The 14,852-nt window shown below is 38.6% G+C and overlaps 1 protein-coding gene across 2 annotated transcripts in view; it reads right to left on the bottom strand.

Annotated features, from left to right (window-relative positions):
• Nucleotides 1–896: 896 nt before the first annotated feature.
• Nucleotides 897–14,852, bottom strand: part of LOC111872031 (zinc finger protein 423) — a 610,024-nt gene continuing 596,068 nt past the window's right edge. For both annotated transcript variants that reach the window (XM_033754486.1, XM_033754487.1), the window contains 7 exons: nucleotides 10,469–10,688; nucleotides 8,016–8,605; nucleotides 7,128–7,574; nucleotides 6,504–6,836; nucleotides 4,924–5,979; nucleotides 3,527–3,910; nucleotides 897–3,011 (listed from right to left, as the gene is read on the bottom strand). In XM_033754486.1, coding sequence (XP_033610377.1) covers nucleotides 2,097–3,011; nucleotides 3,527–3,910; nucleotides 4,924–5,979; nucleotides 6,504–6,836; nucleotides 7,128–7,574; nucleotides 8,016–8,605; nucleotides 10,469–10,688 — 3,945 coding nt within the window. In that variant the 3' untranslated portion in view covers nucleotides 897–2,096. The remainder of the gene's footprint in view (nucleotides 3,012–3,526; nucleotides 3,911–4,923; nucleotides 5,980–6,503; nucleotides 6,837–7,127; nucleotides 7,575–8,015; nucleotides 8,606–10,468; nucleotides 10,689–14,852) is intronic.

Genomic DNA, 14,852 nt, shown 5'->3' with positions numbered 1-14,852 from the left:
GGCGCGCAGTAGATTCATCCGGCACTTTGCACTGTGTATCCTCTATGACGTTTCTCACAGTGGGATTGGTTAGTTTCCACAGCGGAATATCTGCCGCTAAAAAGGCTTCGCATAAATCAAAGGAAAACTGTGATAAACTATTATTAGAAAATTCACTAAGCAATTTTTGAACAGGAGCACTTTTCGTGGATTTAATTTTAATATTCTCTTTGTGTATATTAGTGTTCAAATGCTGAAGCACTTGAAAGCGTTTTTCACAACCAACTGTTTTCTCACACGCTCAGCAATAAAGAATTTCGTTATCCATACTTATCATCTCTCCTTCGAACTCCCGCTGATACAGCTGTAATTTAGTTTCCTGACTTACTTTCACTTTCGGCACGACTACAGAAAGCTAAACAAACTTAACTACACACTAGTCACCACTAACGTGAATGGCCCCAGCTTCAAATGAAGAAGCGTAACGAACCTCATGGAGACTTCGGAAATAAATAAGTGAAGTCCCATATCGGTTGAATAGTATTACACTGATAGCAGCTACATGTGGACACTTCCGACTAATCTCTTCGCTGCCACTTTGATGGTACGCGGATGAGGCAAGTTACGAGCACAGGGATCGAGGAAGTCCCGTCCTGGGTATTGCATCAGAAACATGAATCATGATGAAATGTTGAGTCAAATATGCAACATATTCTAATAGGGAAAAGAAAAATTGTATACACATGACCATAATTGAAAACATAAAATTAAAATATATTAAAACATTTTAAAAGGAAAATATGCAGTATAAATAGAGATCTTCGAAAATATGATGCTTATTCATAAAACAGGCAAAATATGCATTTATATACACCATCAAATCATGTCCAAAATTTAAGAAATGAAGTAATTCATACATATATCCAAACGAGCATACTTTCTAGTTGCAAGAAAGAAATATGCATTTGCATTAAAATCCGGTCCCTACTTATAAGGTACGTAACATACAGACGTGACCATCATGTATAATGGAAAGCAAAAAGCTGCTTCAGTTTGCTTTGCTGATAAGCTTAATGGAAAGTGAGGACAATTATTACAATGTTAAAAAAATTCATACCCTTAAAATAAAGTCATATTGCAGCAAATGACTCTCAGTTATTGCTTACGGGAACACTGCAAAGATTCCAAAGTCATTCAAATGTTAATTATATGCTATTTTGTACTCTACCTGAGCTAAACAGACAATATTTGCTCTGTTTATTTAAGATACAAATCTTGTTGGAATAATAAGACTGATAAAGAGTACAAAACATATATAAATATTCATTAAGATGGATCTGGATCTGCTGAAATTAGAAGATGCGTATGACATCAACCAATGGAAAGATTTACTTACTAGTACTTTTCTGAGAATATAGCTTCCTTCACCAAACTCAGAATCTACAGTGATTTGCCCACAACTGTTGTGTAATAATATTCAGGAAATGATACAGAAATTGTCTTTGAATATAAATATTCATCAGCATTATGAATATGCTCTTTTGCTTAGTAATGTGAACAAATATATATTTATATACTATTGGCCATTCTGGTTCCTTCTCTGTCAAAACTACTCCTGCCAAATTATTGGAAGAGGCGACTGCAGAAACTAAGAAGTTAATGCAAAAAAGTATGCCTCTGTATTGTGGATGGAAACATGTCTCCTTGTCCCTACTTTAAGACTAAACCTTTACAATAACAACCATTCTGTTAGTTAATAGAAAATGTCATCCGTTCATTACCCCCCAACCAGATTTTTTTTAATTCTTTTAGGATGACAATGTACTGCACATACTGTACTGTACTCTGAACAATATTCGTGAAATTTTACTCTCTATCATGTGTCATTTCTTACTCCCTTCAACATGATGAGCTGTTTTCAGAGTTCATTGATACAAAAATAAATAAAATAAAAAGAGAACTCATTTATATTATCTGAAAAGTCAAACTTGGAAGCAAATGTTCATTAGCTCCTTATTTATGAATTTCCGATGAAAGCTCTTGACTTCAAATGCATTGGAACTTATGGAGTTATACGCCATATGAGAAGCCAGCACCTATGACTCTAAACTCAAGTGTTAATGTTCATTATCGCCATTTACTGGTGGTGTTCGAGACAAGCTTGTTTCATCATCATCAGTATCATTGCCATCATTTATACTGTTGCTTGGATGTGCAGCATTGGGAGAAGATGGAAGATTGTGAATGTTTAGGTGTGATGTTTCAATGCTTTGTCTGTTTGATTTTTCACCACATTCTGCAAAAGCGTGGTGCTCAGGGGAGCCACCATACTGCTGATCTGTTGGAGTCAATGATGAGACATCAATGTTTTCATCTTCATTCTCTTCTTTAATCATAACTGGCTCTTCTTTCACCTCCAAATCATTCATTTCTGTTGACAAATGATCTCCAGTAATGTACTGCCCTTCTTCAGTTGAATGCACCTTTCTGATATGATCAACAACATGACGCTGACGTACAAATGCTTCACCACACTGTGGACAGCGAAAGTGCTGCAAAGTTATGTGTGTGGTGAGACTGTCAACATCAGGGAAATCTTTATGACATACTGGACAGGCATGAGTAGATCCTGGTTTGTTTCCCTCTGACTGATGGTGTTCTTCAGAGACAGTGTTCTTTTCTTCAGAGGTATGCTCTTCACCATTGTGGTTTTCGTGATGTGATCGCATGTGAACATTAAGATGTTTTGCCATCCCAAACCCTTTTCCACATTCATTACAAGTATGAACTTTCTTATTTGTGTTTGATGTATGTCTGTGATGTCGCTGATGTGTCTGTAGACCTAGAATGCTGCTGAATTCTTTGTTACATTCCCAACATTTCAACATGGCTGCTCCTTTAGAGCTGTGACTTTTATTGCTTTTGTGTTTTTGCTGTTTTGATGATTCTTGAATTAATGTCCTGTAGTAATGCATATCTGGATTTGAAGAATCGTATGTTCCATTTGTGTTCAAATGGTGATAGTAGGGACTCTGTAAAAAAAAGAAACATTATTAATATTATTTTGATATGTGGAACGTGTATCAAATGGAATATAGAAATCTTCTTCCAGTCTGTAACTGGAACGATAAGAATTACTGCCACAAGTGTGAGTTCTATCTTTGTTGTGCATTCTGCCTTCCTCTCTACTCACCTGGTAGCCTTCTAATTTCAATTCACTAAATTTAAAACTGAATATTTTCGTGTATGTATGCCACCACTAATATTACTCTTTAGCGCTTCTCGGTTCATATGTTAGTGATTAGAAACAGTATTTGGATTGGTAATTGGATTTATTGAACCTTGCGGGTATAACTACAGATAACTATAATATTTTCACAGCTATACACACTCTATAAAACACAATTACAAACATTATAAGCTTCTGTGCCTTCACCAGGCATTATTAAATGGCTGCTCCTGACAACGTGTACTCCCCTGCTTCTGTGCTCACTTCCTTACTGGCCGGCAACTGTCTCACAGTTGATCATTTACAGTAAAGTCTCACCTTGCTTGCCATATCTCCTCCATCTAACAATGCTGAGGGATTTGCCATAGCAACTGCTTCCTCTTCATCATGGCTGTAGCTGTGGTTGTCCAACTCTGCACGGAAGAAGAAGCGCTGACTGCATCGAGAACAGTCATAGGGTCTTGCATCCAGGCCATGCTCCAGCATGTGTTGATGTAAGCCTTGTGCTGCCGTGAACACAGCACTACACAGGTAGCAGGTGAAGCTGCCACAGCCAGCAAATGTATGCTCTATGAGATGTGTCTGCAGCTTCAGTGGAGTAGTTAATAACCGGCGACAGAGGTGACACTCATGGCTGCTCCCTTCTGTCAGCATATGTGTAGCCACATGCAATTGTATTTCATGCTCTGTCTCACAACTCTTCTGGATTCATAAAGAAATGTTTAGATTAGATATAGACCTGTGAGACTCAACATTTTCAATTCATAATAAAAATGACTATGAGATTCAGATAAAACATGTTCCTCCTCACACTTTGAATGATGACGTGTGTGTGTGTGTATGCACATTTGTATGTACGTTTGCATGCATATGCCTTTTACAACACAGGTAATTTTTAAACTGACAGCTCTATAATTTTAATGCAAAATATAATATGAAGGCAAATATATTACAAAATCCTTTGATTATTTAATATAAATTTATATGAGAACACAAGAAATATTTAAAGTTAACTGATAAGATATGCATGGAAAAATATTTAAATATGTCAATAGTTGATATTTGCATGAACTGGATTGTTTTTATAAAAACGGGAGATATTACACATAAAATATCACCAAGATGGAGTGGATGTCATCCCTATTATTTTCAGTTGGCTAATTTTTCGGCCATGAAATAAGAACACTGCTATTCATACTGAGTTGCATAATAAACAATCACATATTATTTATTATAGTAACATTTGTAACATAAACAATAGCAGGTGAGACAAATCCAATTTAATAAATGTGTCAGTTCTGAATCATAGACATATAGAACTGAAATTAAAGTTAGCAATGCAAGGCGGCTTTTTATTTCCCCAGTAAATTTCCTTTTGTATATAGTGTGTTATGGTATGAACTTCTTACGAATTTTTGTACCATTACACTCTCTGACCATCTTTTATAAATTCTATCTACATGCAACATCATATTCTTAGCAAATATTATTCAATTGGAAAAAAAATTAAATCTGCAAACTTCTAGATTAATTAGGTATTATGTACAACATAAATAATTTTAAAATTCAGTGAAAAGAGAATTAAATTGGCAACTTCAAGAGCAATTAGGTATTACCTACACCATAAATCATTTTACAATATAGACTACTGACAGATATAGAGAAAAATGTGAAGAAATTTGTGTTTTGCATACAGTGTTTATAACTTTCTTTACCTGGCATTTGATGCACTGGTAGGTCTTCCTGTGGACAGACACTAGATGTGCTTCAAGAGCTGTGCTGGTCTCAAACTTCACTTGGCACTCAGAACAATGGAAAATTTGTTCTTGCAACTGCAGTGGATGTCCAAGTTGCTGCTGTTGAGTAGCCTGTTGCTGTTGCTGCTGTGATGGTGATGTTTTGCTATGACAGTGGTAGCAGTCCTTGCAGACATATGAAGTTCCCTGAATGCTTGGTACAACTCCATTACTACCACCCGCAGCAATGAGATTCTGCATTTCAAATTGTTTCAGGCACAGACAGCATTGATACATGGGCTCTGTGACTGTAAGCGCGGCAGAGTTCTTGAGATGGAACCTGGCATGCATCCTGACTTCTATGTCAGATATAAGGGTTTGTCTGCAGACAACACAAGGGGTGGGCAAAACCACTTGCTGCTGCACACTGTTTGTATTCCCTTGAGCACTAGTGTTATTACTGTTTGAACTATGTTGCTGAAGGTGTGTGTAAAACTGGTCCTCACTGACAAGTGTAGCCTTACACAGTGTGCAAATGCTCCCAGATATCACCTTGCAATGTGTCAGCTTATGTTCAGCAAGGACAGCAGCTGAAGGACAGAGTTCATCACATATATTACATTTGTGTTTCCCTGAACCACTGCTACCCTGTGAATGTGTTTTCATGTGGTTTTCCAGTTCAGTGCGTGACTTACAATTCTCACTGCAGTATGCACAATGAAGACTCACAGCACCGTTCTTCCCTGTTGCTGATTTGATATGATGTACCAATTTTCGGTGAGCTGTGAGTTCTGCCTCACTTCCAAAATCACAACGGTCACAGATATCACAGCAGCAGTTATTGTTAGATTGGTCAATCTTCTTGCTACTGTTCTCATTATTATTGCTGTTGCGGCTTGCACTGTTACTGGACCCTGATGAGTTGTTGTTACTGGGGAGTGTTGTTGATGGTGTCACTCCAGATGTTTTACTTTTAGGAGACTTCTGTTGTTGACTCAGATTCTCAGTTGAACTTGTTCCATTGCCATTCAGCACCTACAAATGAACCACTTAAGTTAACATATGCTGATAATGTCTTCTGAGTTGGCGGTTTACAGTAGCTTATAATAAACTATTGCAAAGACAATCATAATCAACCTTATGCAAGGATCTATTAGTTGCTTGAATGGTATTACTACAGGTCCACCATATTAAACACAGGTTTCTTTCATATTCAGTTAAACATCTGTATCAGAATTCTTCATACCAAAGCAATTTCTTCCAAGAATTATCTAATATTATTGCAATTTGAACAGCCAATTTACCACACCATTTACAATAGTATCAAGTTTGATTTGAATTTCACACCACATAGGAGTTATAGTTGACTGCCACAGAATTTGAATTTGTCCAAAAGGATTTCAGCATGAAACATTCACACCAAATTTAAATGAAATACATTAGGTGGTTTGGGAAATACAATAAATGGATCGACAGATTCACTTTATGCAATTTGCATGTGGAATGTGTATAAATCTTTCCCACTTCAACTAATTTCCATATCTTGCTGGGCTCTATACCTGAGAGCTGTGATGTGTCTGCACATGCTTGTCCAGCAGAAACTCCACATGGAAGGCTTCTTGGCACAGTGGACAGTGGAACTGCTTTGAATGTGCTGCCAAATGGAACTGCATTTCAAGCTCAGTGCCAAAGCTGAGGTGACAAAACAGGCAGCGAAAGGGCTGTTGTGTTGGGGTCTTATTGGCTGCCCCAGTGAGCAAAGGAAGTGGAGCATGAGAAGATCGTACATGCAGACCAAAGTCCAGCTCTGAACGAAATACTGCACTCGATGAAGGACACGCAGTACACCTGTACAGCTTGCATTCATTGCTGTGCTTCACTGCAAAGTGAACCTGTAATCCAAACAGAAAGTATGAAATCGTTTTGACTTTTGGTAAGTAAAATATTCAATGTTTTTATTCTTGGGAATTTTCAGTAAAGATTAATCATTGTAACTTACTTGATTGCATGGGAGCGCATGACCGAACGCATATGCTCTCTCTCTCTCTCTCTCTCTTCGGACAAAGGGATGGGTGAAATATGACATAATTCATTTTTTAAGCTACTCTGCTCCTAATCTATCATAAACTTACTTTTGTTAAGATTGTCATTATCATATTGCATATTTTTACTACATAACATACCTGTATTGCAACTTTGGTGTCAAACATTTCCTTGCATAGAGAGCAGCGATAGAGGTGATGAGCATGGATGTCCATCAGATGTTTCTGCAACTCATCAGGTTTAGGGAAAAGTTTGAGGCAACTCTGACAGCCATACTCTGTGGCAGTGGCCATGAAATGTGTGGCAACATGCTGTTCGAAAGCTTGATGATCATCTGCTCCAGAGAACTTAGCACCACAGTGTGGGCATGCAAGAGCCCCTGAAGAAGCTGGGCTCTTGGAACTGCTTACTCGGCTATCTTGGCTTGATAACATCCCCATGATGTCACTTCCACCTCCTAGCAATCCTCGCAGCCCACCTGCCTCCTCTAAGTGAGATTTCAGATGCGTCCGGAATGATTCAAAGTCAGGCAGAGCAGCACTGCACTGATTGCAGAGTAGAGTTCCTGGATGTTCATACTGATTCACCTGTTTAAAAATGATAATGCAAAGAAACATAATTCTAAATTAGATAAATATAAATAGTTTCCACAAGCTTAGAAAACGCATTAGAACCCAAAATGCAAAATATTTTGGTGAGATCAATCTGTAAAGTGATGTCTGGGTTTTATACCAGGAATTTAGGGTTTCCTCATTATCGTCATATCCACGCCAGTTCTGAAGTCCCTATACAACTTCCTACAAGAAGCATATCCAAGGTTACTTATAGAGGAATAGTGGCTAGAACATAGAAATCACCTCCATCAACTGCTGAACTCCAGTAGTATGTGGAACTTTAATTCATTGTTCCCTACACCGCATTCACAAGGCTAAAGATGAATTGACCTAGTGCCAGACACAAAGATATTAAATTAGATGCTTTAAATATATACAGGTTTCATATGTATAATTGCAAACATTAAGCCCTACCATACTACTTGGTGCAGAAGTTGGGGTATCTGGCATGGTGACTGTTGGTGCTGCTGAATTTTCCACTGAGGCTTTATGTCTCTTTGGTGGTGATCTCTCTTCATGGTGCTGTGAATGTCGATGTGCCTTCTTGCTGAGATCCGTAGGTTTTAGTTGTTCGGGGGCTGAAGAAGATGGAATCATGAGTCGCCCAGTTGCACTGCTAGATGCATGTAAGAGGACATAGTGTTCAGCAAACAGAGCAGCTGATGGAAATGATAGAGAGCACTGTACACAAAACAGACCAGCGGTACTTCCAGCTGCTTCATTATGATGATCCTTGCTTCCAATCCCCATGTTGTTTGGACTCATCAGGCCATGCACAGCAAGAGCATGCTTCTGGAGACCCTGGATGGTACCAAACCTCATTGTGCACAGGTCGCAGGAATAAGGCATGAGAGTTGTTGAAGTCACAGTGTGGTTATTGCTGGCGCTGTTCCCGCCTCCATTTGGTGATGTGAGCAGACGGTGAGGTGTTAGGCTGGGACTTGGACTTGCCTGATGCTGTGACAGACTGGTGAAGTCTCGTAGTTCACCATTCAGTATGGAACCTATCCAGAATAACCAAGAGTAAAGAAGTGTAAAATACAAGTGTTCCCAAATTGATGCATTGGTAACCTGTCTCACTTTACTTAGGAGGTACATGGATCAATTCCTGCAAATGATTTATCATCATTTTAAAACATATGGTTCAATTACATGTGAGATCTTTGCACGCAGGATAATACAATGAAATGCCAGCTGTGACCAGCTGAACTTGGGCATTTAAGTATTCCACAGGGTCATAATCTTCACATAAAATTAATGTTGGCACTATTAAGTTTGTTGTACTAATAACCTGCCATTCTGTGGTAGACTTACTTTACAAATTGAGAGACACTTCACTTTTCCACAGAATCCCTCACAATATCTATATTCTACTCATTAAGTAGTTGCCAGAATTCTCTTATAAACTGGGGTTTTACTTGTGGGAGATAGCTGGCATTTTACAATGATCGAAATAATCATTATTGGGTGTGTTATACCTTTATCCATTAATTTTGAATTAACATAAAATGAGCAGAGCATAGTGTTGATTAAATACAGTACTTAGATAGTGTTATCTGCGGACAAGTTGGTCAGCAGCTTATGAATTTATAAGATGTTAGAATTATATAATTATTTTAACCAAGTCAGATTTTAAAACTGTAATGTATAAGGACCCAAAGAGAGATGAAGTGACAGGAGGTTGGAGAAAACTGCATAATGAGGAGCTTCATAACTTGTACTCTTCTCTAAGTATAATTAGAATGATCAAGTCAAGGAGGATGAGGTTGGCAGGCCATGTAGCATGAATGGGGGAGACGAGGAATGCGTGTAGGATATTGGTGGGAAAGCCAGAAGGAAAGACGTAGGTGGGTGGACAATATTAGAATGGATCTTAGAGAGATAGAATGGGATGGTATGGATTGGATAGATCTGGCTCAGGATAGGGAGCAGTAGAGGGCTCTTGTGAACATGATAATGAACCTTCTGGTTCCATAAAATGCTGGGAAATTCTTGAGTAGCTGCAGAATTGGCGGCTCCCCCAGAAGGGCTCAGCTCCATGAATAAGTAAGCAAGTAAATGTATAAGGACATGAATTTGAAAAATTTAATTTCTCTATTCCTGACAGTTTAAAAAAACTGTGGAACTCAGATATTAATATTTTATTTACGAAAGTCTTCATGCTATAAACAAGTTTTAACTAATGATAAATAGCCCATTAATTTATTATCATGCTAGTTATGGTTGTTTACCATCACCCAATGCAACAGAGTTATTCTTTCCAGTATCTCTATATTTTGCAAGAGGTACATCTGTTAGAGACCGCCTCTGTGGTCTAGTGGTCAGAGTTCCTGGCTACAGATCCAGACGTCCGGGTTCGATTCCCGGCGCTACCAGATTTTCTGAGAAGTAATGGATCTGGAACGGCGTCCACTCAGCCTCGTGAGGATAATTGAGGAGCTATTTTAAGGAAACCAAAATTAACGGCCGTGGGGATTCGTTGTGCTGACCACGCGAAACTCTCTCTATCCGCTAAAGTTGGTACTAACTTCGCCGACAAGTGGAGGTCGGTCAGTCGGTCTGTCGGTCGGTCGGTATAGTTCGCTTGCGGACTAAAATCACGGAGTTTTTTTACATCTGTTAGAAAATTATGTTCAGCTACAGTGAATGGCATGTGCAAAGTTATGATATTTATTTTTATGTTGACATTATTTATAACAACACAAATTATAATTTAAAATTCTCCCAAAAATGTATGGCTTCCCACTTTAAAACACAATTACCAATCCCGACATTCATGGTTTACAAAAAAATTGCACAGTGCAATTTAATGTATGGCAATAATTTGGATAATATGAGTATGTACTGCTAGCTTCAGGGATACTTACCGTGCATAGCCTGGACGTGCAACTGCAGGGCTTCCATAGTGGTGAAGCTATCCTTAGTGCAGTAGATGCAAGCCAGTTTTGGAGCTGGGAATGATAAGGTTCGAGATGGCGACCTTGCCAAAGGGGAATCACCAAGCATGAGACCCCCTAGCAGCCCTCTACTGATGGGTCCCAGGGGCGAACCACCTGTCTCTACATTGTGCTGCGTTACCATGTGACCCTGGAAACCACAATATCTGGATTTAGTGTGCCCGTAAATTTCAATGAGAAATAAGAAATGAATATATTATAATTAGAATGTAGTCAAATTAGTCTTATTCCACTAAAATTATTTAAGTTATCGTGGTTATATGATAAGCTGATTACCACTGATAATATAATGAAGTTTAATGTAATAGTTTTGATTTTTTAATTCGGTGAAGGTGTATGTAGATGTGCCCTTATACTAACAGTGTAGGTGAAATTTCATTGTATGACTGCGGAGTTTGAAAATGGTTCATGAAAACACGCATCTGTACATCGACTCATGAATCAACTGCACTGATACCTTGGCAGTCAAATTTTCAATAACTAGATATTCTTATAAATTGAGTTCTTATATTTCGGAATTTTGGTGTTGAATCCATAATTGTCCTCCAGATACAGTGGCAAGTTAGCCCAAATACATATATACTGGCATTCCACAGACCCTCAGATAAGAACAAGAGTCCACAGATATGTTACCGTACACCTACCGAAGTAATGTTTGGCAAGAAACCTTTGTTACTTTGGTAATATTTTCGATAATTATAAAATTGGTAAAGTCTTGAAAGCTTTAAAAATATATCATACAACAGAGGCAACACAGCGAAATTTTCTATATTAAAGTTATTTCCTTTAAGTGTTTATGAATGTATGTATTAGAACACGTTCTTTAGAATTACATTACTGTTTGCCATAGTTAATCCACTGCACAAGATATACTTCCATTTCGCAAGGGGTTGTAACTACTGCTAGAAAGGACACCATGACTGCTTAGTCACAAATAAAATGGAGTCTGAGCGAGAAGCATCTGAAAAAGAAAAGGAGAGGGTGGCCTACTGGTTTAGCAGTAGATGAAACTCATGCTTTCTGTGTAACCCCTAAAGAGATTTGTATCCATACCTCACCCCACAGCCGTGTTGGATGGGCAACTTCTTCAGCTCTTGAGTAAAGCGGGTTTCTCTCATGGAGCTGATAAGGCGCTGTACATGGCTGCCAAACGGAAACACCGCACGAAAGCGGGAAGTATGAAAATATTACGAGAGCATGGCTACATTCTGGAAAGGAACAGCTGGCGAAGAGTGACCGTAATTTAAGTGGGTCCTCCGTCACAACGGCATGGCGCATGTTATTTTGAGGACGGAGGAAACGGCTTTCAGAAATGGAGGGCAGCTACGAATATACTGAATTGGGAGTCCTGGACAGCCGACAAGGGGTGACCGTCCCGCTTTGGGATTGGACTTGTGCTAACCTCGGCAAAATAAACCAAACTCTTATGAAATGTAACATACGTCGTCGTCATTTGATTTGTCTCATTCTGGTCCGTCACACTATTAATTACAGAGTGGATAATGTTCAGTCCAGTGTGACATACAAGTTTACAACACTTCAGTCCTCATTCACCTTACATGTTTCGATTCAAAAGAATCATCCTCAGAGGCGCACCACTACGATAAGGATACACTGTCACATAAGATATTTTTTAACAATATGCACTTAAGCTATGAATAATGCTCACTATATAAATTTTGTTATTATCGCGGTTGTTTGTCTTAGGCACTCACAATGACGCTTCTTGAAGTGTAGATTTACTTATGATGATGTTTCTCTTAAGTGTATTTCCTGGTTATTCTGACTGGGGTTTTCCACTGAACGCACGTCCTCGTGTTTTGAAGAATTTTATTTGGAACGACAAAAGCAACGGAAAATGGGCAGGAGATCTGATACATGGAACGTAAGGCGTATGCATAGGGCTAGTTCACTGATAATATTAGCAACAGAAACAGCCAAGTGTAAGTTGGATTTGGGGGGATTCCGAGATGTCAGATGGGACGAGGGTGGAACTGAACTGGCGGGTTCTAACACTCAGTTCAGAATCTTTTATCATTTCTCTTGTTATCTAAACATGTAAGAGATTAATATATACAATAGTATAATTTTGTCTGTAGTTTTGTATGAGCGTGGAACTTGGTCTCTCACATTAAAGGACGAACATAAACTGAGGGTGTGCGAGACTAAGGTGCGAAACAGATCACTGGGGCACAGGAGGTGGGCAATAATATGAGGTTGGAGAAAAATACACAACGAAGAATTTCATAATTTGTGACTCTTGTCAAATATTGCTATAATGCTCAACTTAAGGGGGGATGAAATGGGCAGGACATGTAACATATGTATGAAAAAAGAGAAGTACATACGAATTTTTGGCAGGATAGCCTGAAGGAAATAGACTACTAGGAAGATCTACACATAGATGGTAGGACATTGGTATGACTCTCGAAGAAATAGTATGGGAGGGTGAGGATTTAATTTATATCTCTCAGGCTAGGGACCAACAGAGGGACTGTTGTGAACAAGGTAATGAACTTTCGGTTTCAATGAACTGCTGAAAATTTCGTAAGTGGCCGAGTCACTATTGGATTCTCAAGAAGGATACAGCTCCTGAAGTCGGCTGTTTGTTTTCGAAGACTGGTGATACAAGTCAGTATTCAGCCTTACAATATTACATTAATCATTGTCTATTGTGTATATGCTACTGGATACACGTGGAAATCTTGAATTGGCTCTGCTGCCTTCTGCAAGCAATTTGAAATAATTATACTAACAGATTTGTTTTGCCTTATATATTTTAAGGTAAGTACTGAACACAGGGATCAAACCCGAGACCTACTGAATATTAGGCTAGAACGAGTACGCTAACCATTAGACGAACGGCGACCCAGAATTCTATCTATCTATCTATCTATCTATCCATCCATGTTGCTCCCAAATGGAGCATAGGGCATCCGTGAAACGCTTTTCTCACTTCAGTTTCTTAATCTTAGACAGTCGGTAGGACTCCTGTGACGGGGGATCAGCTCGTCGCAAGGCAGCTATCTACACGCAGACATAGAATAAACGAGAAAAATTCGAACCCACGATCCCAGAGTTCGAGAGGGTGAAGACATTTCATGCCTTAGACCGAGCGGCCACTGTGGTCGACTTGCCCAGAATTGGTTGTTGTTGTTGTTGTTGTTGTTGTTGCTGTTATTGTTTTGCTTACGTCACTCATGAGATTATTTCCTGCCGCGTAATACATAAAGCCTTATGGAGATCACACATGTTTTTCTTTTGGCTGGTGGTTTCTTCCGCTGGTCCGAAGAATTCACATCCTCTCTGTTTCTTAGTGGTACGGTTTTCATCTTTACGAATGTTTCCTGCTTTACCTCATTGTATTCCGTGGTCATCATATTTAGATTTATTTCCGTAAAAGAAACCAGTTCTTTCTCTTCTCTTCACTACATAACAAACCCACACTCCGGCTACGGGGTCAGCCTTGTGCACGGCCCCACACAAGTGGTTCCATATTGGATAATTCTCTGCTTTGAATTTTATTTAAAATTTATGTTCTATAATATTAAAAAATGCCGTTTTGACATATTTGTCAGTTATCAGAAAAATCCTTTACTTTGTATAGATTGCATTTCAAGTAAAATGTTCGTTCAGATTTAATTATTGAAATGGAATTCTTACTGTGTGAAACGGTGACAGCATACAAAGGTGTCATTGCGTTAGGAAGTGTATGTTAAGTTACTATTTTAAATCGTCAAGATCATGTAAATTTTATGTTGAACTAAGTTTCATTGCGTATTCACCGAGGTCCGCCTTGATTTGCTGTGATCACGATATACGTGTATGTCGTTCACACAGTGGCTGTTTTCTACAATTCTGCACTATGTTTAAAAAGGATACCTTCTAAATACTTCTGAAAAGATCTCCTTAGGCCTCAAAGACTAATTATTAATGGTATCACTTTCACTCTCAGCTGAGGTTAAGAATTGTGGAGCTATACCTCCAATCCCCATACGTGCTCATGCCGTGTTAATTAATTAATTAAGATCAGCGATAACTTTACCTTTACCTTATCACTCTCAATTCCAGATTCCATGTATGTTGAAAGCTTACTTAAGCAGTTCATCTTTATTATGATTATTATTATTATTATTATTATTATTATTTTAATTATAAAATTGCAACATTCACCCCGTACACCTCAATGGTAGGTGCTTCGACGTTTAAGTTTTAGTGCAGAAATACAAAAAAAGAAAGAAAGGAGATGGTAACTTGCAAACGAGGAACTTACTCCTGCTTCTTAAACAGCACG

Source organism: Cryptotermes secundus, unplaced genomic scaffold (assembly GCF_002891405.2).
Source record: "Cryptotermes secundus unplaced genomic scaffold, Csec_1.0 scaffold87, whole genome shotgun sequence".
NCBI lineage: Eukaryota > Metazoa > Arthropoda > Insecta > Blattodea > Kalotermitidae > Cryptotermes > Cryptotermes secundus.
This window is presented reverse-complemented; position numbering and strand designations above follow the sequence as displayed.